At 38.2% G+C, this 27,942-nt stretch overlaps 1 protein-coding gene across 3 annotated transcripts; it reads left to right on the forward strand.

The window, feature by feature from the left end:
• Positions 1 to 3,692: 3,692 nt before the first annotated feature.
• On the forward strand, positions 3,693 to 27,942 carry YEATS4 (YEATS domain containing 4). 3 transcript variants are annotated; one of them, XM_082667083.1, is made up of 8 exons: positions 3,693 to 4,084; positions 6,969 to 7,088; positions 10,146 to 10,212; positions 10,319 to 10,413; positions 14,535 to 14,627; positions 14,716 to 14,803; positions 24,654 to 24,846; positions 27,735 to 27,942. In XM_082667083.1, the coding sequence occupies exons 1-7, from the start codon at positions 4,034 to 4,036 to the stop codon at positions 24,821 to 24,823; spliced, it is 684 nt and encodes a 227-aa protein (XP_082523209.1). In that variant the 5' UTR covers positions 3,693 to 4,033; the 3' UTR covers positions 24,824 to 24,846; positions 27,735 to 27,942. The 3 variants fall into 3 exon arrangements, with proteins under 3 accessions (XP_082523209.1, XP_082523210.1, XP_082523208.1); XM_082667084.1 differs by lacking the exon at positions 27,735 to 27,942 and adding an exon at positions 26,900 to 27,045; XM_082667082.1 differs by lacking the exon at positions 27,735 to 27,942 and having other exon boundaries at positions 24,654 to 25,287.

A 27,942-nucleotide genomic window follows, 5' to 3' on the forward strand; every position in this document is an offset into this window, starting at 1 on the left:
CTGGACTGCCAGGGAATTCCCAGCTTATTTATTTTATACATAGTAGTTTGTACCTCTAAATCCCCACTGCTATCTAGGTCTTCTATTTAAATCTCCTCTCACGTCTTCAGACACAGCTAGAATTTCATCAGTCTCATCTTTCTCCAAGTTTTTTCATTTCTGCTATCACAGTTTTAATTTCCAACAGCTGTTTTTCGTTCTCTGAATATATATTCTTTTGTTTCCTTGTTTTGTGTCACGTTTGCTATTTCTTATTTTATCTGGATATAGTAATAATAATACTTTGGGTTTGTTTTGGTTTTAGTTGACTTCTCCATGTTTCCTCTAATCTGCCATTTTGCTTGTTTACTTTGGATTATATCTTTCATACTAGAGGCATTTCTCTGTTATTTGGTAATTCTTGGTTATCTACTTATATTTAGGATTGGGGAACTAAAAAAGTAATTTGAAGTTCCAAGGGCCTATGTGGATTTGACCATGTGTACTTCACTGAAGGATGACCAAGTTGGTTGAATCAGTTTCATTGGGGCTCCTTAGATCTCTCCTCTTAGACTGGTCACATTCCTCAGAGAAGCCTATCCCTATTCTCTACTAGGAAAAAAAAAAAAAGTCTGGCTGCCAGTATTTTAAGAGTTAAGTGCGATGAAGGTCTTAGTACCCAGCATGTGTTTGGCTAATCTACCTATTTTCTGTAGGGTATTCCTCCCTCAATTCTGTCTGGTGATCCTCAATGCAGAGACCCTGCTTTACCATTGTTCTATCCCTTGGGGATAAGTAAGGGGTAATTGCTGGGCTGTAAGGACCTGAATATTTCTTAAACAGAATCTCAACCAGTCTTTTTTTGCTAGCTCTTCTCCTCCTCCTCCCTTCCCTTATTTCCAGAGATCCCTACAACCACAAATTCTTGAGATTCGGGGGGTTTCTGCAGTGTGAACTGAATAGCTTATTGTCTCTGACTACTCAGCTCTTAGGACTGCTGTATACCACTTGCCTTTTGTATTCCAAGTTTCAAGATTTTGTTTCTGCCTTCTCTCCCATTCTCCCCACCCTTTCTAAAAGGTTTATGCCTTTTTGAAAATCTCTTTACTTATTTCAAAGGAGTTTTGAAAGGAAGCAAAAGATGTGTGTTCAATCTGCTATCTTTCCCTCAAAGTTCCCAATGTGTTTTAACGTATTAATTTCATTTTATTAAATGTTAAAATGTTATTTTGCTTTAAAAATACTTAGGGTTAGGTTTCCCTGGTGGTGCAGTGGTTAAGAATCCGCCTGCCCATCCGCCACGGGTTCGAGCCCTGGTCCAGGAAGATCCCACATGCTGTGGAACAACTAAGCCCGTGTGCCACAACTAGTGAAACTGCGTGCCACAACTACTGAAGCCTTTACGCCTAGAGCCTATGTTCCGCAACAAGAGAAGCCACGGCAATGAGAAGCCCACGTAAGGGAGACTAGCCCCCGCTTGCCACAGCTAGAGAAAGCCTGTGCACAGCAACAAAGACCCAACACAGCTAAAAATAAACAAATAAAATGAATAAATTCATTAAAAAAATAACTTAGGGTAACACTTTGGGCAAAGAATTAAAAAATTCGTTGAGAAACAGGGGGAAAGCAGAAATACGAAAGCTGGAGAAATAATTACAAAGGGCAAATTTGTGCTCCAGAGATCATGTTCTGAAAGCGGAAATGGAGGAGAGGGTACAGGTGAAACTGCACCTCACATTGGGACTTGAACCCAGCCTAAACCCAGATTAGGACTTGAACCCACGCGACTGGGACTCAAACCCAGCCAAAACCCACGGTCTTCCAACTGAGATCACACACCTGGTTCTTGAGGTCTCATGGCAGAAAGAATTTAGTGAAAGACAAAGCGATAGGTAAATAGGGGATTTATTTAGAGAGAAACACACTCCACAGACAGAGTGTGGGCCATCTCAGAAGGCAAGAGCAGCACCAGGGTTTGGGCTTGTCAGTTTTTATAGGGGTGGGTAATTTCATAGGCTAATAAGTGGCAGGAGTATTCCAGCTATTTCAGGAAGGGGCGGGGATTTCCAGAATTGGGCCACTGCCCACTTTTTGATCCTTATGGTTGGCCTTGGAACAGTCATGGTGCCTGTGGGTGTGTCATTTAGCTTGCTGATGAGTTACAGTGAGTGTATACTGAGGCTCAAGGTCTAGTGGAAGTCGACTTGTCTGCCATCTTGGATCCATTTGGTTCTAATCAGTTTATGTCATGTCATTCTTTCAAAGGTTGTGCCCTGCCCCCTGCACTCCTGTTTCACAGGGGACAAACAATCCTATACTGTGGTATGAAGGATGTTGTATGACAGCGGACTTTAACAGATCTCACTGATTTCAACCACCTTTGGAAAAAGAGCCTCAAGTCTTCTTAACTTCTCCATTTTTCATTTATTTACTAGTCAACAAACATTGATGACTAGAAATGTTTACTAGGGCCTAAGAACATTAAGGGGTATAAGATACGATTACTACCCTTGTGGAGTTCACAAATAACTCATATATAAACTTGTTAAGTGTTTCAATCCCTTAGGCACCATGGAAACAGAAAGGACAGTGTGACTATAAACCACCCGGAAATCAGCTGCCAGAGAGATAGGAGAAAAACCAAGAGAATGTATTTTATAAAAGGAGGCAGTAGATAGCAGAGTCAAATCCTGCCAAGAAGCTAAGGGCGTTAAAAGTGGATGTTGGATTTACTGATAAAGTCAGTAACCGGTCAGAGAGGTTTCTGTGAAGGTGAATGAAATTCAGGTTCAAATTTGACTTTGAAAGATAAAACAGAGTGTTTTGCAGGATTACATATGTGTTTGGTTGGTTTTTAACAGGAAAGATTAAAGTTTGTTTAACTCTTCTTAAGGGAAAAAGCCTAAGAAGAAAAGTTGGAGGTACAGGGCAGAATGGAGACGGTTGATGGGGCAAAATCCTCAATAAAGTGAAAAAGAATGAGATCAAGAACACTGACTGAAGGACTGATTTTAAACTGGAAGACAGACACAGTTTTGAGGGCACGAGCCCGCTGTGTCCCTTTGCCTAGCAAAGCAATAAAGCTATTCTTTCCTACTTCACCCAAATAAATAAATAAATAAACTGGGAGCCGATTCTCTCTTGAACAGAAGAGAAGAAAGGAAGGGAGGGTGGATATTGGGCAAACCAAAGCTTGTGTTCAGGTCTGGTGGCATGGAGGTCCGTTTTCTCTGTTGAAATAAGATGCAAAGTCACCTGATCAGAATGAGAGGGTTGGTGTCAAGGTTGGAGGTTTGAGATTAGGGAAATAGAATAGCTTCCAGTTTAAAACAGAAGAAAAGGGAGAGCGAACCTCTGACTAGCACCTCATATTTCAATTAAATTGGAGGTCATTCATTTAGCACTGCACTAACCTGCAAAGTAGTTAGTACCACAGAAGGGCAAGGGAGGGGAGGTTTGCGTCACGTTATGGACCTGAGAATCCAAAATGAGTAGAAAGGAAGGAAGGAGAGGAAGAAGGGAGTAAATAAAAAAAGAAATTAGCGGTTCAAGCCTGAAAGTCTGAGGACGTCTGGATGAACACAACGAAAAGCTGTCGGTGGGCGAGATTTCATGAACTTAATTTCAGAACTGTCATGCTTTGGCGATGGCAAGGTATTACCTCCAAAAGACAGTTTCTCGGTCATTACGAAGCCAGGCGGTCTGGCTTGTCGACAGGCACTGGCAACCAAGACCGGTCTTCTTTCGCCTAAAAGCAGCGGCTCGGCGCGTGCGCAGTGTGCGCGAGCTCGTCGCGCCTGCGCACAAAACGTCGCCGTTGCCACCTTTCCCGGCCCGCTCTCCAACCGCGCGGGGGTGAGTGGGCTTCCGCGACGCCCTCCCCTGTGAGGCGTTGGCGATCCCTCAGCACCCCGAGCTCAGCTGACTCGTCCTCCTTCGGCCGGAAACCCTCCTCCTGGGCCCGCGCGGGAGGAGCGGGGCCTCTGAGCGGAGCGGCGAGTCCGCCGGCCCCGGTCTCTTTCCCTGGCGGCGGCGGCTTCTTCCGTAGGACAATATGTTCAAGAGAATGGCCGAATTTGGGCCTGACTCCGGCGGGAGAGTGAAGGTCAGTGCCCGCCCCGCGCCTCCCCTCCGGGAGTGGCTCTCTCGCCCCGGCCCCTCGTGGCGCGGCCTGGGGAGGGCCTGCCTGTTTCTTCTCGCGCCTTTTCTCCTCGGGCGGGAGCCGCGGTTTCCAGGCGGAAGGCGAGTCAAAGCCCCAGAGGGAAAATCATGATTTCATTTGGCCCCAACTTCATGTGTCACCGCCTCCCTTCCATCCCAGACAAAAAACAAACATAATCGGTGGTGCCTGGGGGAGAGCCGGACATTGTTGCTGAGGAAAAAGCCACTTGCGGGGCTGGGAGATCCTGGCTTGCTGCTCATCCTCTGCCAACCCAGGTCACCTGTAAAAAGGCGGTGGGGAGGGCAGTACCCACCTATTGTGAGGATAATAACAGTAGCAGATACCGTGCGAAGTAAGCACAGTGGGTGGACGCTTTACCCGATTCTCTGGTTCAGTCCCTACAAAGGCAGTATCACTCCCAGTATTTACAACTAGAAAAGTTCAGAAGACTTCCCCAAGTTCATGGTGTTCCTAAAGTCCCAAGGCTACAGCCAAGATACTAATCAAGGCATGCAAAGAACATAACACTGCCTGGCACATAGGGAACACTCAGGACACGGTAGCTTCTTAGTTTTTAATTAAAGTGATCATAGAGCCTAACGTAATGTATGACACTGTGACACATTTCCCACTCACTTTACTACATCCCCTGGCACATTAATTTTTTATGAGACGACCAACTGGTTCCTGATATAACACCTATTTTTACCCCTTCGGATTTTTATTTACCGCAGAAAGGAAAATTTTTTATAAAAGAAATCACCCACTTTTGCACCAATCTAGTTTATCTAGGTTTTTTTTTTTTTGAGTTCTTCTGTATGTCGTATTGTTTTCACATAATTTTATACTGAATATACAATTGTCATACACAGTGCTTTGAAAGTTTCAAAAGCTACTGAAATTTAATGGAAGGGGGAAACAGATGCCAGGTAAAATTCATAGTACCATAAGGTTCATAAACATACATTTTCCCTCACTTTTGGGTGAGGTTTTGGAATAATAAGAAAGTACTACTGAACAAAGGTTTAGAACACTAGCTTTTGGAGAAGAACTTACAGAACTCTCTCTACTTGTAATCATGTTAGGTTCTAAAAGTCTTTTAAGTCCAGAATCACTTGAGATTAGGCCTGTAGTCCTCAAATGCTTTTCCACCGAAAATGGGTCCGAGTTAGTCATGTAAAACTTTAAAATTAGGGACTTATTTCTTCTCCATGCTGATTGTTATGTGGTCTTGTAAGCATCTTTTCCCAATTTAGATAAATTTGATCCAGGTAGAAAGTCTTTTGGCAGATGAACCCGCTTTTCATCATTGAGGAACTCCCCAAGTTCCTAGCAACATTGTAGCAGTTCAGGATCTATTATCCCTCACCATGTCAACGCTCCTTGTACTTATTCATTCGGGCCTTGAATGTGAGGCCCCATCTTTGGGTACCACAAAAGGACACTTGCTGTGATTTTTTTTTTTTTAAGTTTGTGTACAAACCACTTGCCTTCTCCTGAACTAACTTTAGGCTAATAGGTATTGGTTTTATTTGTGAATTATCTAGTCACAATGAAAAGTTTTTCCATTTGTTCACTGCTTTTCCTCATTTCTTATTAATTGTTGATTACATTGGCACAGCACTTTTCACATGTGATATATCTTGCTCTTTGACCTTCAGATACAGTCTTACTATTGAACAATTGGTCTCAAATTCATGTGCAACATTCAGTAATTTTCTTCACTTGGAATTTTTTCTATCTCCTTTTCATCGTAATCTGCCTTTACACTTAACCGGATGTGATGAGAAACATGTATGTACATCTCAGAACTGAACACAAATATAGCACACATGCCATCAGTCCAGGGATTACCGAGCTTGAGTCGTCCAAGTGCCTCTTTGCCATTATCTGAATCGAAATGTAGTGTTTAACATTTTTGTTTAAATCAATTTTTTAAAGTCCCTTCCTAAGCATTACTATTTTTGAAATTGTGGGTTTGAATTGCTAGTTATAGTTATGGTTTTAATAAAATGAAAATGTTTGCCCTTATTCTACCTAAAATCCCCTTCCAAACTGTCTTCAATTTTTGTACTGTGCTTTGGAGAACGCTGGTGTAAGCTGATAAGGACGTTACCATCAGGTGATGGTAAAGTTGGTGAGCGTTATTCCAGACTGCTCTTTAAAGTTTGTAAATAGAGCTTTTTCTGTTTCTTTTTAAAAAAAAGAGAGAGAGAAAGAAAAAAGGAACTCTCAAAGTACTCCACATGATTTAAATACACGTTTTCAAAGTGAGAACATTGTAATTAATGTGGTGTTTAGTTATTTGTGGTATTATGAAATGAGGCTAATTGTCTGGAAATTATTTGTTGAGGGAAATCCATGTTATAAGCAAACTCTAGGTTGTTAGACTGCCTGCCATTTCTTAAAACAAGCTTTCAGAGTTCTAATTCTGTTTATTTGGGTAATAATACAATGTGGTTTTTTTTTTAATAAATTTATTTATTTTCGGCTGCGTTGGGTCTTCGTTGCTGCACACTGGCTTTCTCTAGTTGCGGCGAGCGGGGGCTACTCTTCGTCGTGGTGCGCAGGCTTCTCATTACGGTGGCTTCTCTTGTTGAAGAGCACGGGCTCTAGGTGCATGGACTTCAGTAGTTGTGGCTCGCGGGCTCTAGAGCGCAGGCTCAGTAGTTGTGGCGCACGGGCTTAGTTGCTCCACGGCCCGTGGGATCTTACCGGACTAGGGCTCGAACCCGTGTCCCCTGTATTGGCAGGCGGATTTTTAACCACTGAGCCACCAGGGAAGCCTAATACAGTGTTAACTGGTGTTGAAATTGTTTTCTTGTAGGGGGTTACAATCGTTAAACCAATAGTTTATGGTAATGTTGCTCGATATTTTGGAAAGAAAAGAGAAGAGGATGGGCACACCCATCAGTGGACAGTCTATGTAAAACCATATAGAAATGAGGTAGGTAATTGTTTTTCCTAAAACTTTTTTGAAGCTATAGTTTTTTTTGCTCAGAGTTAAATTGTAATATTGTATAGTAACTGATAATAAAATTGGCCCACTGTAGAAATGTTACCAAAAAAGTTGAAAGAATAAAGTAAGAGCTGTCATCTTTCTATAATTGTTAGTAGAATCAACTTTCCAAAAATGTTTTCTAATTAAAATTAAGTTACGGTAAAAAGAACTATGCTATATGCACAGTACGTCTTCCAATCACCACACCTTAAGGTAGCCTAGTATATAATCAGGTATTTCAGGAATAGTAAATTTAAGTGATAATTTGGTAATCAGACCATCAGAAAAGATGAAAGACAAACTGCTACATAATCTAGCTGCTGGTAATTTGGTTTTGCTACTGAATCTCTAATGCCTGGAATGCAGTTAAGTACATAGTGGGTATTCAACAGATACTTACTGAATGAATAAACTATTCCTCTATTTAAAACCCTTCATTCTGTATTTCAAATATCATTGTTCCAATATAGTGGAAGCAAGAAGGCAGGTGAGAATTTATGTTATCATTGTAATCATTCGTCACCTTTCAGAAACATCTGAAAAAGCAGTTAGAGATGTCACCAAGAGTTGTTACTTCTGAAAAGATGAAAATGGTGCCAAATAGCCCAAGGGTAGATTCACAGCTTGATGATGATAAAGGTAGTCTGCTTCAAACACTTTGAATTATATTTTACCACCTGTAAGAGACTAGAATTTTGGACATACTTTTACTTTATCAAGGGTCACATTTTTAAAATAAATTGAATAATTATTCAAAATAACTTTATAGTGTCAATTTTAAGGGTAGAAATGCTGACTTATCATTCAAAATTACTTCCAATGCTGAATACTCTTTTCTTCCCATGTACCCCACAGTATGTTCAGTCACATTTAATAAATTAAGAGATGATAAATTTAGAGGTAAATCGAAAGAAGGGGAATATGCCACACATTAAACTGCCATGTAGGACAGTTTACAGTAACTGAACTCAGTGCAGCTGTAGCCACAATTTAAAGGTGACCACTTGAATGTAGAGGTCTTGAGCTGAAATCTACAGGACATCAAGTAGTGATGCAACCCAAAGTTATCTTAATTTCAAGGACAAAGAATAAGGCAGTTGACTTTTGAGTTCTTTTTTTCTTCATATATTCCACCAAAAGGCTGAGTTAATACATGTTGAAACCAATTAAGCTTGATAATGTTTTTTCTTCAGCATTTATACTATTCTCTATTAAATAAAATTAAAAGACGAAGGAAAAAAAACCTTCAAAGTCCACACAAAAACTTGTATATGAATGTTTGTGGTGACATTATTCATAATAGTCCAAATGTCTCTAAACTGATGAATGGATAAATAAAATGTAGTGTATCCATATAGTGGAATATTATTAAGGAATAAAATAAAGTATTGATACATGCTACTAACACATGGAATAAATTAGAAAACATGGCAAGTGAAAGAAGCCAGACACAAAAGCCACATACTGTATAATTCCATTTTTATAAAATGTCCATAATAGGCAAATCCATAGACATAGAACCTAGATTAGTGGTTGACAGCGGGTGGGAGGAAGAATGGGTATGAGGTTTCCTTTTGTGTGATAGAATGTTCTCAAATTGATTGTGGTGATAGTTGTACAACTCTGAATATATTAAAAACCATTGAATGGTGAACTTTAAATGGGTGATTTGTGTAGTATGTTAATATCTCAATAGAGCTGTTAAAAACAAAAAAACAAAACCACCTTCAGTGACTACCTATTGCCCTCATCATAAAGCTATCATGTTTAGAAGGCCTGCCATGACCTTTCCCTATCCTATCTCTGCAGCCTTGTCCCTTGTCTGTGTTTGCCTCATTTCTTTATATCCTACATTTTACCAATACTAAATTACTCTCAGTTTCCCAAAGGAACACTCTTAAACCTCTTCCTTTCTTCCCACCCACTCCATTCTTATTGTTCCCTTAGGTCTTAGTTCAAGTGTATTTTCTTTAGATCTACTTTCTTGATCTCCAATGACTAAAATAGCTGCCTTTCCTATGGATTTGTACCTAATGTCCTCATAACACATGACCTAATATGCACACAACAGATTACAGATTACAGCATTGAAATGCTGATTTTCTTGTCTGCCCCCCACTTTACAGTGAGACCCTGAGGACAAGATTCTGTTATTTATCATTATAGCATCTAACAGTATTGGTAGTCACTCCTATTTGTAGAAAAAATGAATGAAAGTATTCCCAAAATAGTCTTCAAAGAGGCTTATGAAAATCTGCCTCAGAAAAAATGTTCACAAAATAATGTTAAGTGATGAAGGCAGATAGTAATATATTATTACAGTAGGATCCCAGTTAAAAAAATATGTAGATAATAAGCACATAAAAATTCCTGAAAGCAAATAAAAAGATTAATGAACATTACTGTTGAATGCAACTTACTCTGTTTTGCATTTTCCTGTTTTTCTATAATGAATTATTTTTGAAAAGGCCTCCTTCGCTAGCAGGATCCCTTTTGTGTGCCGGAACTAATGAATATGCTTTTGTGCTTCAAAATATAATTAAGGAAAGGAAGAGTTTTATATCCAACAGTTTTAGGTTGCTTAGCTTAGTTGACCTTTGTATAATATAATTTTGTTTTTTGAAGTTGCTTAGTTCTTAGATTTGCTTTGGTGTATATGTTTATTTCTGTAGAAAATATTGGAAATGTACTGTTGTTTTATGGAAAAATCAAAATTGATTTTGAGTATTGTCTACAGAGATATATAAAAATAGGAATGCAAAACAATGAATTAGGGACATATATATTTCTATATATTATGAATTTTGAAAAAATTCTGCACAGCCTTCCTTTGTTCAAAATTAAAAACAAACCTCCAGGGTATAATTCATGTTTCTTAGAAAATTCGTTTCCATAAAATTTAAGGGGAAGTGTATTTTATAAAATTGGCACAGGTGCTCTGTGTATTTCCTTCCTAATTGTTATGTGTAGATGGCAGAACTAATTAATGCCTCTGTATTTTAGGATATGTCAGCATATGTGAAGAAAATCCAATTTAAATTACATGAAAGCTATGGCAATCCTTTAAGAGGTACAATAGTTTTTTAAAATTCATAATGTTATAAATTTTAAAAGAGCTAGGAAACTGTATCAGTAATTTACAATTTATAATTGTTTTATTTTTTTCTTTCTTTTAGTTGTTACTAAACCTCCATATGAAATTACTGAAACAGGTTGGGGTGAATTCGAAATAATCATCAAAATATTTTTCATTGATCCTAATGAAAGACCTGTGAGTAATGTTAATCTCTGCAAATATAAAATGGATTTTTTAGTAATTGTGAAAATTTTACAATATTCAATAGCTTGTTATATGTTGACATTTTCATTCAGGTATACTTTATGTAAGCTTATGGCTTGGTGTATCTCGCTATGAGTTAAGGTTTTTCATTTTTAAGTGAAGTGCCTTTCAAAACTCTTTTGTTTTTCTAGTATAAAAAGAAGGGATAGAATGTGAACAGTTATTTGAAAGGAATCATGGAAATTACATGATTACTACAGCAAAAAAATTTAAAATTCATTAGTATTGTTTGGTTATTAGTAACAAACAAGTGGAGTCCATATGCTCTCTGAAATGGGAGTGTCCGGTTTTTTATAGTTAAAAGCCCTAGAAAGTCTTTGTACATTTTCAAACTGTCATCAGTACTAGCAGCTTTATCTTATACCTGGATCCTTATTTATAACCACTGACTTTTTCATTATTTGATCTCTTCAGATTGTTGCTTGATAATGTAAAAAGTCTCTCAAAGCTTTCACTTTGACCCCTCAGCAACTTTGTGAGCTTGGTGAGATCCTCATTTTAGAGATGAGCATATTAAGGCTCAGAGATGAAGTCATGTGCTCAAAAACACAGTTAATTGTGGTGGAGTTAGTTTTTGAATCCAGGTATTTGCATTCAGACCTCACACTCCTTCCTTTACTCTTGCTTTTGACTAAAACCACTAAGCCTGTTTTATTTTTAAACCTGAAGGGTCACAACTCAGGCTCTCTCATTGCACATTTGTGTGGCTGGTGTTTAACTCCAGTTTCAGGGCTTTAGTGTTCATCACCATTAATTTTCATCTTGATAGATTCAGCTCGCTCCTTTAGCACCAAACATTGACACTTTAATTATCAGATTACATTTGTAAAACGATGTGCTTTTAAAGGATTTGGATGTCACCTGGGCCAGTGATACAGAGAATTAGTTCCTAACTAGTTGCATTAGAAATGCCTGAGATGTTTTTTTATAAGTTCAGACTTCTAGGCCCCATTCCACAGAGCGTGATTCACAGGTTTGGAGAGGGGCCAGCACCCCAGGTAATTCTGATGTGCAATAATATTTAGGACCCATTGAGGTAGACCATACTTTTCCTCATAGAAGTTCCTTTAGGCAGTCCAGTATAGCAAGAAGAGAATATTGACTTCTGTTATTAAGTGAAACATCCTATTCAGGTTTGGGGTAGTTCTAGTTTTAAGAAAGCTCTACTTTATGTTAAGCTTCCTTGAACTTTTTACTGATAACTATTCATACTTTAGTTTTCTTTTCTCCTGAAGAACCATCTATAGCTCATTTAAATATCTTCCATGTGATAAGGTTTCCAGGTCTCCTACCATTCTTGTCCTTCTGGGATACTCTCACAGACATTATATTCTGTTTGACAAGAAATTATTAAATATCCATATGTGCAAGATATTGCCCAAGGGGTGGGATACAAAGATGAGACACTACACCTATCCTTAACCAAAGTAGTCTATTAGGGAGAATAGAGCACAGAATAGGCAGATGTTGAGAGAGAGGAAGAAGAAGTTGGTCATGTTACTAGAGCAGAGGTTCTTGTTAACTTTGTATGATTGCTTTGAATTCATTTTATTTTGAGAATGTGCTGCCTTACCTGTCTGCCTCCTCATCTGTCTCCCCCTTCTCTCCTCCCTACCCTGCCCTCAATTGGAAAATACATCTCTGAAAGAAATCATTATATAATGTAACGTCATTATGAGACAGCTCTCAAAGTCAACTCTTGGCAAAGTAGGGTAATATGATCTTTTGCCTTTCTGGAGTGATTCCTTTATTGAATAGGTTTCCATATAGATCTACATAGGCCTGAGTTTTATCCCCTCCAAATTACTGTAGTGTTCTTTTAGTATAATGAACCCATTATAGTTTTTGAATAGTTGGCTCTTACAGAAAATAAGTCATATGAGGTTTATTTAAAATATAAAAGAAAGATATGGGTAACTTGTGATTTACTTCTGTTATCCAGTAACCTATTACTCATCAAACCACTGTAAAAGGAATGGTTGTTTCTAAAAGCAAAATGCTAATATTGGGTTGTTATTCCTAGAAATATCTCTGGCAAGTATAGGCATTTTCATTGCTCTAAGAATCTTCAAACACCACTGAAAATTAGAGACATCTGTCCTGAAATTATTCATTGCCTATATCTGCATGAATGCCTCTCCAGGTCTGAATAATAAATTTGGGAATGGAAGGCTTTATGATGTAGTTTTTAATACTTCTTAAATTATAAAAGACACGCATATAGTTTTTTTAAAAGATTTAAAAACTAAAAAGTACAAGTCTCCTGTATTAGTTTCCTAGGGCTGCCATAAGAAAGTACCTCAAACTGAGTGGCTAAAAACAACAGAAATTTATCCTCCCGGTTCTGGAGACTAGAAGTCCCAAATCAAGGTGTTGGCCACGGTCTCTCCATAGCCTCTAGGCGAGAATCTTTTCATGCCTCCTCTAGTTCCTGGTGGCCCCAGGCGTTCCTTGGCTTGTGGCAGCGTAACTCCAGTCTCTGCCTCCATTTTCACATGGCCTTCTCTCTCTCCCTGTTTCTGTGTCACTTCTCTTTTTATGAGGACACCAGTCATATTGGATTAGGGTCCCCCCCCAATGACTTCATCTTAACTTGATTACATCTGCAAAAGGCTCTTATTTCCAAATAACGTTACATTTACATGTTCTGAGATTTAGTACTTCAACATATCTTTTGGGGAATACAGTTCAACCCGTAACATCTTCTTTCCCCCATCTCTGACCCCTTCCTCAGGAAAACCACAGTTACTGTTTTCAGTTCCTCTAGAAATTATTCCCATTCATCTCGTGTATTTAAATCCCTAAGGTTGGATTTTTCAATTTTAGATAGTGCCTGTCAGCTCCTAGTGATGACGGCTGATCCTTTTTCTTTGTCTTTCTTGGTTTCTTTTTTCATTTTGCTGCAGGACTTTATTCAGAAAGGATGCGAGAGAAGTAAAATTTCAGAGCCAATGCTCTCTGAAAATATCTTTGTTTTTGTTTACCTCTCACTTGATTGGGTGAAGAATTCTAGGTCCCACAGGAGGTGCACTCTCTCGTCTGTGAGTGGGGGGAGAGGAGGGAAGGTTGGCCAGCCTAGCCGCCCCACAGCCTTCTTGATTTCTGTACCTGCCAGCTTTGTGCTCGCAGTCTCTCCCCAGAGCTCCACTGGGGGCAGCAGCTCCCACCTCTGATGCAGTTTTCTTCTTTAAGATTTTAGGTTATGGATTTCCCTGTTATGGTTTATCCATCTGTGTAGTCTCATCTGCTTTCTGTCTGTTCCAGAAATTTGTCAAATTATCTGCTTTAAATATGGCATATGATCTATACTCCTTATGATGATTTTAGCTAACTTTTTGGAAAATTCTTTGAGGCCTCTGAATTGGTTTCTATACCTTCAACATGAACTCTGATGTTTTACCAGCTAGGTTTTGTTTTGCTCAAATAATCACTCATTGCGCTGCAAAGCTTTTCCTTTGATGTCTTGCTGTATCTGTTTTTAAATATTTTGAAGACATATTGCTCTTGCCGAAGTGAATTTTCACTGACTAACTTTGTGTTTGTTTATTATGCTATTTATGTATTAATCTTATTATTACACTAAAGAAATTAACTTGTCCTCACTGAGCATTTTAGTATTGATCATTCCTTTTGAAAGTATCAAATCTTTTTTCGCCATAGTAAGTTTGTAAACTTTAACTGTCACAGTTAATCAAATGTCGCCTGTGTTAGTAAAAGAATTCATCTTAGTGACTTACCAGTTTAATTTCCATAGCTGTATCTTGTGTTATTTTTATATATAGTCACTCTCTAGAGATGCCTTGTAACTAATGTTTGCTTACCCTCTTCAAAACATACATATTGAATAGATGTAGATAAATGGTAATACCTAATAGGAAAATAAAAGTACACACAGAATTTGGGTGACCTGCCACAGTAAGTTGTAGTTGAAACAAGATCCTGAATTTGATGTGTTTACTAACTCAGTCTCTAAATCAGTTACAGAAATGATGATGTCTCATAATGATGATAAAAACCATTGCACAGATGTCATGTCTGTTTTTGTTTCACAGGTAACCCTGTATCACTTATTAAAGCTATTTCAATCAGACACCAATGCAATGCTGGGAAAAAAGACAGTGGTTTCAGAGTTCTATGATGAAATGGTAAGAAGATTTTATAATGAGAGTTTTTAAAACATTTTAAATTGTAGATTTTGCAATTATTGGGCTTTTTTTCATTCTCTTCCATTAGATATTTCAAGACCCAACAGCAATGATGCAACAATTATTAACAACATCTCGTCAGCTTACCTTAGGAGCCTATAAGCATGAAACAGAATGTAAGTGCCATGAGTTCATAATTAATCCTGAGAAATAATGTATTCTGTAATGGTGAAAGGATTGTATGATTAGCAACTATCAAATTTTTTTCCTTAGTAGATACAGGTAAAATTTTTAGGAGTTATACAATATACGTATTACTAAAGAACAGGTAAGAAGGATGTTTTAAATAGTTCTCAAAGTAGGCCTACTTTCAAAAAGGTAAAAGACAGCCTCTGACACACTCTGAAATACTGTTTGTCTTTATTCACTAATTACATTTAAGCATAGCTTTTCATTAATCTTGCTTAACCTGTCACTCAATCATTTTCTGTTTACTAGTCTTTGCTAACAAAATCGGTGTGAAGAACCTTGCAGAACATAATTATACTTAAGTGTACGGTGAACTAGTTTCTCCCTCTCTCTCTTTTTAACCTGTCACCTGACATAGTTTTATATTAATGCTGGGGTGGTGAAGACCAGAATGTCTTATTGATAGTCAGTCATGCTGTCTTTTCCCTTTAGCTTACGAGGCCTCAGAATCCCCTACACATTGTTTCATGCAGCTATTGCCAACCATTTGCAGTTGTCATTCAAGATGAAATCTACTTACCAACCCTGTGTTGACATTTATGTCACCATTTATTCGGTTTTTCCTTTGCTTTTTCATTTATTTGCTTACAGTATATATTGAGCAACAGTAAGGTGCCAGGCATTGTTCAGAGGATAGAGCAGACAAAAGCCCTGCCCTCATGGAGCTTACATACTAGTGGAAAGAAGACAAATATTAAATAAACAGAACAATGAAATGTGAAGTAGTGATTGGATGGCATGAAGAAAACTAAAGTAGGGGAGGGAGCGCTTTTGGTGGGAGGAGATGGTTAAGAGTTTTAAATATCAGGTCAGAGAATGCTTCCTGAAATGGTGGCATTGGAGCAAATACCAAAAGGAGTGGGGAGATGATCCATGCAGCTACATGAGAGACGAATGTTACGTGTAGAGTGGCAGCAAGGGCAGGAACCCTGAGGTAAGAGCATGCCTGGCATATCCGAGGAACAGCAAGAAGGCCAGTGTACCTGGAGTAGAGTGAACAAGGGGACAAGGAGTGGGACATGAGGCCAAAGAAGTTATTATGGGACCAGCTCATATAGGGAGTTTAAGTTATTAAACTGAAGGAGATGGGAAGTCTTTTGTGGGTTTTGAGCAGGAAGAGTGACAGTATAAGACTAATATTTTAAAAAGATCAATCACCCTGGTTGCTGTGTTGAGAGTAGACTGTAAAGCAGAAAGGGTAGAAGCAGAATAGTTAGGAGGCTATTCCAGTAATCCAGATATAGAATTGTGGGTAGTACCAAAATGATAGCAATGGAGGTGGTGAGAAGGGGTCAGGTTCTAGTTTGAAGATAGGTACAGTAGGATTTGCTGATGGTTTGACAACAATATATGAAAGAAGGAGATGAACAAAGAATGACTGTTAAGGTTTGGGGCCAGAGGAAACAAACAAACAAAAATTGTTATTACTTTTCATAGAGATGGGAAGTCTGGGAGGGGCAGCTTTGAGTTGAAAGATTAGGAGTACAGTTTTGGACATGATGGCTGTGGGATGCCTGTAAGACATCTAAGTGGAGATGTTGAGAAGGGAATTGTGCTCAAAGTCTGGTATTCAAGGAGAGGTCTAGGCTGAAGATATAAATGTGGAAGTTAATATACACATGGATTTATAAATTGTGAGACCAAATGGTATCATCACAAGAGTAAGTGAAGATAGAAAAGAGGTTCAAAGGTTGAGCCCTGAGCACTCCAACATTTAGAGACTAAGGAGGTGACCAGCAAAGGAATTAGGAAAGAACAGTGAGTGTGGAGGGAGAAAAACTAGGTGCACATAATATCCTAGAGCCAGGTGAAGAAAGTGTATCAGGAAATAGTCATTAGCTGTGTTCAGTACCTCTGATAGGTCAAGTAAGATCAGAGCCAAGAAATAGGCTATAGCAAGGTGGAGGTCCTTGGTGACCTTAACAGGAGCAGTTGAAGGAGAATAGTAAGGACAGAAGATCAGTTGAAGTGGATCAAGAGAGAATGAGATGAGGGAGTTCCCTGGCGGTCCAGTGATTAGGACTTGGCACTTTCACTGCCGTGGTCTGGGTTCAAATCCCTGGTCAGGGAACTAAGATCCTGCAAGCCGTGCAGTGCTGGCAAAAAAAGAGAGAGAGAGAGTGAGATGAGAAATTGGAGACAGGTGCTATGGACAACTTTGTCTTGGAGCTTGACTATAAAGGGAAAGTAGCCCTTGAAGCAGTAGCAGAGCAGGATTTGGAGTCAAGAGAGCAGAGTTTTCAGGGGAAACAGACCAGTATCGTTATAGGCTGGAAGAAGCGATCCAATAAAAGAAGGGGGGTGGGGGATGAGAAAGCAGGAGAGAAAGAGGTTGCTGTTTAACCATTGTTGGTTATAGTAGTGTTTTGTTTGTATTTTCATGAAACCCTGACCAAGAGTTAAAAGATCTGAATACTGATTATAATTGCTACTTGGTAGTCATTTAAAATTGAAAATCACACTCATTAAAAAATTTTATGTTTCACTTTCTACATCTGAAAAAATACTTGGGCTACTTTGTTATGAACATAAAACAGATACGTATATGATCACTTTTGAAAAGGTTAAAAAACACTAGTCACATGCTATTTTAATTTGTTACTGGTCATATTCTCTCCATTATAGATCTCCTTTCTCTCATACTATGAAATGTGCCCAATTCATAGAGGAAACTTCTCTGTTTAAATTCAAGTACCCATATTTCTGTTTTCAACAAAAATAATATCATTAATTCATATATGTATAATAGTAGAGACAAATGTTTCATAAAAAGACTTTTCTACAAATTAATTTTTGACGTGTTAAAGTTTATGTGTGGAGATTTATAACCTTCGGAAGTTTTTATCAGTAAATTGCATGTTTTATATTATTTTCAGGTTATTTTCTCAACAGTGTCAAATCCATAAGGAAGAAAAGGATAATTCTGTAAATGGTATTGACACAATTGATAACTTTTGAGAAGAAAACTTAATTTAGATCATTGCTTTATAGCACTTATCAAAACAAATTCCAGTTTAATTAATGATAGTTAACTTTTTTTTAATTAATTAATTAATTTATTTTTGCTGTGTTGGGTCTTCATTTCTGTGCGAGGGCTTTCTCTAGTTGCAGCGAGCGGGGGCCACTCTTCATCGTGGTGCGCGGGCCTCTCTCGTTGCCAAGCACAGGCTCCAGACGCGCAGGCTCAGTAGCTGTGGCTCACGGGCCTAGTTGCTCCGCGGCATGTGGGATCTTCGCAGACCAGGGCTCGAACCCGTGTCCCCTGCGTCGGCAGGCAGATTCTCAACCACTGCACCACCAGAGAAGCCCAGTTAACTGTTTTTTTAAAGTCAGTTAAGCTGTTTAAAAAATTAGAGAAATGACTGTCCTGGCTAGTGAAGACTTTCTAAATTTGAAGTGTTAGAAGAAATCACATTGAAAGAAAGGCAAACTTGATTCTGCAAAAAAATATTTAACTTATTCATTTCAAAAGGGCAAAAAAGAAAGATAAATTTGTAGAAAATATGACAAAGGATTAATATCTTTAAAACCCTAAAATAAATAAAATAGAATAAAATTTTAAACTTCAGTTGACAAATGGACAAAAGACATGGACAGATGAAAGAGGAGATGACTAGTAAATAAAAAGGGAAAATATTTGACCCTGCTAGTAATTTTTAAAATGCAAACCAAATAATAATGGGTGGTTATATTTGTATCAAATAAGCAAAAGGAATTTTTAATAGTTGTACCTATTAAGAATGTGGTGAACCCTGTGTTCTATGAATTGTTTGTGTGAGTAGGCCTTTTAGGAAAGCAACTTGGGAATATTAATCAAAGGTCTTAAAAATGTAGGTATACTTTTACCAGTTTGAGAGCATTATACTCAATATTTGGTAATATCAGTTAGCTTTATTGAGTGCTTACTGTTTGTACTCTTGTAAATCTGTACATGTATAAACTCATTTAGATCTACAATAACTTTATTAGGTAATCCATTTAGAAAAGGAAACTGAGGCACAGGGAGAGTAAGAAACTTGCCCAAGTTAACATGAGTTAGTGGTAGAGCCAGGACTTTATCCTAAGCAGTCCTCAGAACTTAGGCTCTAAAAACATAGTAATATTTTTAGATAGAGTAATGGCCGGGATAGAGGTTGCTCATTATAAAATTTAAAACACATTAAAAGTTTATAAAGATGTTTATACTGGTAAACCCATGGAAATTTACTTAAGTACTAGGGATCTAGCTTTTAATAGAAATTGCTTCTACAAGGAATAATTAAAATGATAGTGAATGGGCTTCCCTGATGGCGCAGTGGTTGAGAGTCCGCCTGCCGATGCAGGGGACACGGGTTTGTACCACGGTCTGGGAAGATCCCACATGCCGCGGAGTGGCTGGGCCCTTGAGCCATGGCTGCTGAGCCTGCGCATCCAGAGCCTGTGCTCCGCAACGGGAGAGGCCTCAACAGTGAGAGGCCCGCGTACCGCAAAAAAACAAAATGTTTAAAAATGATAGTGAATGCTTGAAGAGAGTTTACATGTACTAGATAAGTGCTTTGCATTTCTTAATTTATTGAATACCCTTAACAACCCTAGGAGGAAGGTACTACTGTTAGCCCCATTTTCTAGGTAAGACCCTAGAGCATAGAGAGATTTGATATCTTGCCCCAAATCACTCAGCAAAGCAGGATTTAAACCGAGACAGAGTGTGTGCTCTTAACCGATGAACTGTTCTATCTCTTTGTAAAAAAGCCTTACAGGGACTTCCTTGGTGGTACAGTGGTTAGGACTCTGCACTCCCAATGCAGGGGGCCCAGGTTCGATCCCTGGTCAGGGAACTGGATCCCACATGCATGTCTCAACTAAGAGTTCGCATGCCACAGCAGAGGAGCCAGCCTGCCACAACTAAGACCCAGCACAACTAAATAAATAAATAAATAAATATTAAAAAAAAAAAAAAAAGCCTTACAGTCTATTTTTCTAACCAGTAAGTTAGATTGGCTTTGCAAAAATATTAACTCTTCTTTGGATTGACTTACTCTAAATTGAAGCTTTATTTGGAAATTTAAAACAGAAATTTTATATCTATATCTATCTATCTATCTGTGTATATATCTATATATATATATATAGATATATACACTCACAGGCACACACACATACCTATATATATATCTTAAATGTATGTATAAGCATTTAATATATTGGAAGCAGAAAACCAGAACAGGCTAAAAGAAGTTTTTAAATGTTTTCCCCTATCATCTCATTGGTAATTAACCCAGTTCTTTCAATATATGGTACCCTTTGCAGTCTCATGATTTGTCAAAAATAAAGTATAGTGACTAAATCAGACCACAAAAATCTGTATCTACAGTACATGCTGCCCTCTGACAAATGAGTTAAATCAGGTCTTCCTAACTAGATTTAAAACTACCTGTTACAGTCATATAGGACTCCTTGTTGTTTCCCAAATCTTTCTGTACGCTTTCCAAGGCCCACTATGTCCACTTCATCTACCTAATTCCTTTCTCATTCTTTAAAACTCAATTCAGATTTTACTACTGCCAAGAAGCCTTCTTTGATATACACACACACCCTTTCCCCTTGGTATGTCATAGCACCCTATGATTATCTCATGACACTGTAATGCATTTTTCTTTCTTGTCTGTCTCCTACTTCTGTATCCCACCATCTCACAATGTGCCTTTCACTCCATATATGTTTTATAATTAATATGGAGAGAGAGGGGGAGAGCAAGGGGATAAAAATTTCTGCATAGTAAAAAAGCATTGTCAACAAAGTCTAAAGACAGACAAGCCATTAAAAAATATTGTACTCAAATCACAAATGACTAGTTTCTTTAATGTATAAAGAGCTCCTGCACATCATTTAAAAAGGCTGATAACCAGTAACTAAACAGCTTCTGCAGAGCAAAGGAAACCATCAACAAAATGAAAAGGCAACCTACTGAATGGGAGAAAATATTTGCAAATCATGTATCTGATAAGGGGTTAATATCCAAAATATATAAAGAACTCATACAACTCAATGGCCAAAAAACGCATACAATTTAATTAAAATTGGGCAGAAGAACTGAGTAGATATTTTTCCAAAGAAGACATGCAGATGGCCAACAGGTATACGAAAAGATGTTCAACATCACTAATCATCAGGGAAATGCAAATCAAAACCACAATGAGATATCACTTCATGTCTGTTAGAATGGCTACTATCAAAAAGACAAGAAATAACAACTGTTAGCAAGGATGTGGAGAAAAGGAAGCCCTTGTGCAATGTTGATTGGTGCAGCCACTATGGAAAACAGTATGTAGGGTCCTCAGGAAAATAAAAGTAGAGCTGCAGTATGATCCAGCAATTCCACTTGGATACGTATCTGAACAAGACAAAAACACTAACTTGAAAAGATATATGCAACTCCATGTTCATTACACCATTATTTACAATAGCCAAGACAGGTAAACAACATAAGTGTCCATCAACAGGTGACTGGATAAAGAAGAGGTGTTTTATATATATATGCGCGTGTGTGTGTGTGTGTGTGTATATATATATATATACACACACACACACACACACGCGCATATATACATAACGGAATATTAGCCATAAAAAAGAAGAAATCTTGGGCTTCCCTCGTGGCACAGTGGTTGAGAGTCCGCCTGCCGATGCAGGTGACGTGGGTTCGTGCCCCGGTCCGGGAAGATCCCACATGCCGTGGAGCGCTGGGCCTGTGAGCCATGGCCGCTGAGCCTGCGCGTCCGGAGCCTGTGCTCCGCAACGGGAGAGGCCACAACAGTGAGAGGCCCGCGTACCGCAAAAAAAAAAAAAAAAAAAAAAAAAAAGGAAGAAATCTTGCTGTTTGTGAGAACATGGATGGACCTTGAGGGCATTATGCTAAGTGAAATAAATCAGAGAAAGACAAATACAGTATGGTCTCACTTATATGTAGAATCTTAAAAAAAAAAAAAAAAAGCTCACATACAGAGAATAGATTGGTGGTTGCCAGAGGTGGGAGGTGAGGGGTGGGCAAAAAGGTACAAACTTCTACTTATAAAGTAAGTCCTGGGGATGTAATTTATAGCATGGTGACTGTAGTTAATAATACTGTCTTGCATATTTGAAAATTACTAAGAGAGTAGATCTTAAAATTTATCATCACAAGAAAAATATCTGTAACTATATGTGGTGACAGATGTTAACTTCAGACTTACTGTGATGATCATTTTGCAATGTATACAAGTATTGAATCATTATGTTGTACACCTGAAACTAGTATATGTCAGTTATACCTCAATTTTTTAAAAGGGTGGTGGGGAGAGCCGATAACCTAAAAGAAAAATGAGCAAAGGAAGAGCAGACAATCCATAAAAAGAAAGCGAGGAATGTCCCCTAAACATATTAAAAAATTGTCTGCCTCAGAAGTAATAGAAATGTAAAGTAAAACTATTCTGAAATACCATTTTTAATCTTTCAGAGTAACTAAGACCAAAAAGTTGATGCAGTAGGGAAATAGACGTACAATGCTAGTGAGATTATAAATTAAGAGGACTTCTAAGAGTCACTTGTCATTCTTCCAGATTTACAAGATCAAATGTCCTTCAATTACTGTTTACTGGAATTTAGCCCACAAGTATACTGGAATGATTATGCGCAGCATACACGTTATAGCATTGTTTGTAATAGAGGAAACTGGAAATACTCCAAATGTACATCAGAGGGGACAGATGAATGAATTATGTATGTCCATTCAATGAGGTCCTCTGCAGCCTTTGAAAGAATGAGACAGCCCTGTGATATGGAGTGAGCTTTCAGATGTAGTAATGTTAAGTGAAAGAGCAGGGTGCTGAGCAGTGTGGATAGTGTGACATCACTTGTGTTGGGGGTGAGGAGAAATCACACTTAGGTGTATGCTCGTCTCTGAACCAATTATTTCTGGAAAGATACCAAGGAAACCTAACTGATTATCTCTGGGAAGAGTGCTGGTTGGTGGGGGGCAGGGGTAAAAGGAGGCTTTTTTTGTTTTTGTTTTTATTGGAGTATAGTTGACTTACAATGTTGTGTTAGTTTCAGGTGTACAGCAAAGTAAATCAGTCATACACATATAAAAAGGAGACATTTTTTCCATAGTCTACACTTTTCAGCCTTTTAATTTTGTATCATGTGTATGTACTGTCTTCAAAAATAATTTAAAAAATAAAAGCAATGAAAAATTACAAAGAAAAATATGGATTGTTTTGGCAATATAAAAGTTTACCTGTGTTACAAAATATATCACAAAAAGAAAGCACCAGCAGTGAGGAAAATAAGGACATATTGCGTGTTTTGTTTTTGTTTTTTTATAAATTTATTTATTTTATTTATTTATCTTTGGCTGCACTGAGTCTTCGTTGCTAGGCGCGGGCTTTCTCTAATTGTGGCGAGCGGGGGCTACTCTTCGTTGCGGTGCTCGGGCTTCTCATTGCGGTGGCTTCTCTTGTTGCGGAGCACGGGCTCTAGGTGCGTGGGCTTCAGTAGTTGTGGCGCACGGGCTTAGTTGCTCTGCAGCATGTGGGATCTTCCTGGACCAGGGCTCAAACCCATGTTCCCTGCCTTGGCAGGAGGATTCTTAACCACTGCGCCACCAGGGAAGTCCCACATTGTGTGTTTTTAATGCGCTAGATGCTTTAGGTATATTACTTAATCCTCATAAATCCGAGAAATACGAAGTTTTAACTGTATCATATAGAAAGACGAGATGAAGGGAGACTTAGAGATATCAGCATTCAGCTATTAAGGGGCCAAGGGTGTATTTGAACTCAAGTCTTTCTGATTTCAATGGTTTTGGTTTTTTTTCTTCACCAAACCACACTGCTTCCAATTAGTGATCCTTTTAGGTTAACAAACAACTGTGCCTCAACATTCGTCAGCAGCAATTACCTGAAATGTCCACAAGGTGGAAATGTTGGATGATAGTAGTCATTTTTCTCTGTAAAACTTGATGCTACACTATCCAAGTGGAATAGTTAAATCGATATAATCTATTTTGCAGTAATGATATTTTTATTTTGTAATTTGTTATGTAGCCAGCTAGAATGTTTTAAATATTCAGTAATAATAGTAGTTAATATGGCTTTTTATGTGCCAGACAGTATTCTTTTTAAATCTTTTAAACAAATAATATTATGAGGTGTTTGCTATTATAATCTTCATTTTAGCAATGAGGAATAGAGCATAGAGATAATAAATAGCTTATTCAGAGTGGCACATCTAGTAAATGATAGAGCTGGAATTCAAACCTAGACACTTACTGATATCTTTTTGAAAAAAGATAGAGGTTTGTTTTACCAGTGTGATTATGTAAATTTTACCTGTACATAAATTTAAGAGTACTGTTTTTAGTAAACTCTTATTAGCTGGATGTTTCTTGGACTGTATACTCCCTCATTTCCAAATCAAATTAGAAAATTAGACATAATTTTAAGACATAATTTAAGATATTATGTCTTAAAATGTTAACTGTGAAATAAAATACTAGTGGTCAAAAAAATTTTTTTTAATAAAATTTAAAAAATTAGTGGTCAGAATTTCATTCTTAGTGGTAGAAAACATATTAGATCCTCTCTGGAGAGTTCAGACTTTCTTACCTACCCCCCTCTGTCTAAAGTTACATATCTTAAGTTGTCCGCATTTCATCATGAAAACATTGGCCTAAGGAAATGCCACATTTATTGCTCTATGAAATATCTTGTACATGTGAGAAAAATGAAATAAATCAGTAAAAGTGTATGTTTTCTTTAGTTGCAGAACTTGAAGTGAAAACCAGAGAAAAATTAGAAGCTGCAAAAAAAAAAACAAGCTTTGAAATTGCAGAGCTTAAAGAGAGATTAAAAGCAAGTCGTGAAACTATAAATTGTTTAAAAAATGAAATCAGGAAACTCGAAGAAGATGATCAGACAAAAGAAATATAAACAGTTCTGAAGAGAACTCGATAGTAAGTGAAACTAAAAATAAGGTGGAGTTTAAAGGAGAGATGTACTACAAATGCTGCAATGTTTCTTAGAGGAACTGCACATATAGTTGTCAGCCATAGATTTCTCAGCAATGGGGTCAAAGTATTTGTACTTTACAAGCAATCTTTAATATAAAATATATGTGTATAATGCTGTATAGGCATTTTATCAACCCATTTCGGGGTAGTTCTGTGATACTAAGCACAATTTTAAAACATTTTTATTGCATTGTATGTATAGCTTATCCTTTTGACAGACATCAAAATTTCATTATAAAGTATAACTTGTACAAATTTTGTACTTCCCTAGTAGTTAGAATTCGTGGTAAAATTAATGTGTGTATTTAATTTCTTAAGTTCTTACCTGCCCCCATCCCAACTCTTTTGTATCTGATGTACCCAGTGCCCAATAAGCACTCAATAAATGCAGTTTACAGTTGCTGTTTCTGCCTCTTGATGTATTTCTTTGCCTTGAAGCAATTCACACTCTCTCGTTACAGTTAATGTATCTCCATAGTATTGTGACCATGCATCTCTTATTTGCAGTCACTGTAGCATACAGAAGCTCTCTGACAGCCAAGATCATATCTTAAGTATTGTTCTGCCTAACTCCCACAGTGTCATTAGTTTTACATAGAACAATATTCAGTCCTTCATGCCTGTTCCAAAGATATATAGTAGGGGACCCCAACCGGGGCCACAGACTGGTATCGGTTTGTGGCTATTAAGAACAGGGCCACACAGCAGGAGGTGAGTGGCAGGCTGGTGAGTGAGCAAAGCTTCATCTGTATTTACAGCCGCTCCCCATCACTCACATTACCACCTGAGCTCCACCTCCTGTAGATCAGAGGTGGCATTAGATTCTCATAGGAGTGGGGACCCTACTGTGAACTGGGCACGCGAGGGATCTAGGTTGTGCGCTCCTTATGAGAATCTAATGCCTGATGTTCTGAGGTGGAGCTGAGGCAGCCCCATCACCCCCAGATGGGACCATCTAGTTGCAGGAAAACAAGCTCAGGGCTCCCACTGATTCTGCATAATGGTGAGTTGTATAATTATTTCATTATATGTTACAATGTAATAATAATAGAAATAAAGTGCACAATAAATGTAATGCGCTTGAATCATCCCAAAACCATCCCCACCCCATCCCCAGTCCGTGGAAAAACTGTCTTCCGTGAAACCGGTCCCTGGTGCCAAAAATGTTGGGGACTGCTGACATATAGGATGCAGCTGTGCATCAATTTTACATACTTCCCCTAATTTCTCTACCTTATCCTCAGGCTGTCCTGTTCAGATCCACATGGTGAGTCCTCTATTTTTGACTCATCTAATTTGAACATTAGTGGTATTTAATTTTTAAGGCCATGTTGGCTGACCCATCTTGGCAACCTAGGAGCAACAATAAGTAGGAAAGTATTTTGGAAAACATATAATATTAACATGTTACAAAGCTGCTAAAAATGGAAACCACACATGTGCCTAATGCAGATTCTATACCTTCTACAGAGTGATAACTAGCCACTCTAGTACTTTAAGATACTTTTAATCTACCTGCCCTGGTGGATTGGTTAATTTTTACTTTGTTGCTTTATTTTCTAGGTTGTGACATTTATAAGCATTATGGAGGTTGGACAAAGCTGTGGTCTGAGATTTCTGCCAGGGGTTCTCTGGGGGGTTGGAGATGGCACTTCTAATTGTACTAGGCATCATTCAGCTCTCCCCTACCTTTTACCCCAATGCCCACAGTATAGGGTAGGGCTTGGGGATAAATCAAAAAAGAATGGGGAGAAGTCTCATTCTACTGGGTTTGCCAAAAGGTTAATTTGGTTTTTTCCATAAGATGGCTCTAGTAGCACTTACTTGTCTTTAACTTCATTTGAAACAATTTTGTTAGATTGTATGTGACAGCTGTCATATCAGCATGCATTTAAAAGACATCAAAATTGGTGAAGTTTTGTGTAGCCATTTTAATGTTGAAGATGGAAGAAAAAGCAGCATTTTCAGCATATTATGCTCTATTATTTCAAGAAAGGTAGAAACGCGGGGACTTCCCTGGCGGTGCAGTGGTTAAGAATCCGCCTGATAATGCAGGAGACATGGGTTCGAGCCCTGGTCCAGGAAGATCCTACATGCTGCGGAGCAACTAAGCCTGTGCGCCACAACTACTGAGCCTGCGCTCCAGAGTCCACGAGCCACAACTACTGAGCCCGCGTGCCACAACTACTGAAGCCCGCGTACCTAGAGCCCGTGCTCCACAACAAGAGAAGGCACCGCAATGAGAAGCCCGCGCACCGCAATGAAGAGTAGCCCCCGCTCGCTGCAACTAGAGAAAGCCTGCGTACAGCAACTAAGACCCAATGCAGCCATAAATAAATAAATTTATTTTTAAAAACCCAAATATGCAAGATATATACAAGGATGTTCACTGCACTATTCTTTACATAACAAAAAATTGGAAACAAGGTAAATGCCCATCAATAGGAGCTGCATAAATTATGCTATGATATAGTGATATGATGGACTCCTCTGTAGTTGTCAAAGTGGATAAAGCACATCTGTATGCTCTGACATGAAAAAATACTGGATTATACTGGTTGGTGAGCAAGAAAAAGGCACTTTGCAAAATAGTGTTCATGATTCCGTTTTTTGTAAATAATATTACATTAGCGTATAGAGAGAAAGCATGACTTGGAGGAATTTTCACCCATCTTAACAATAGGAAAAGGAATTATAGGGACTGTCAGTATCTACATAATGTGTGTGAATGTTAGACTTTTTTACAGTAATAGTGCATTTCATTTGCATTAAAGAGAATTTTAAAATAGTTTAAAACTTAAAAGGAAAAACTGATGTCTTTTGATTATCAGAACATTGCCTCCGATGAACCAGATCAATATGAAGTGTCATGTGACAGTTCAGAGAAATGAAATGTGACCTGTGAATGACGTGAGAAGCTGATGGGCCAGGACTTCTTCTGGAATTTTATTGGAGGGACTTATGGGTAAGATCCTTGCTCTTCAATGCATCATCCAGTGAACTGGGATCATAATCGTGATGTAAAAATAGGTGGTGAAA

This window comes from Grampus griseus (assembly GCF_964374135.1).
Source record: "Grampus griseus genome assembly, chromosome: 11".
Taxonomy (NCBI): Eukaryota; Metazoa; Chordata; class Mammalia; order Artiodactyla; family Delphinidae; genus Grampus; species Grampus griseus.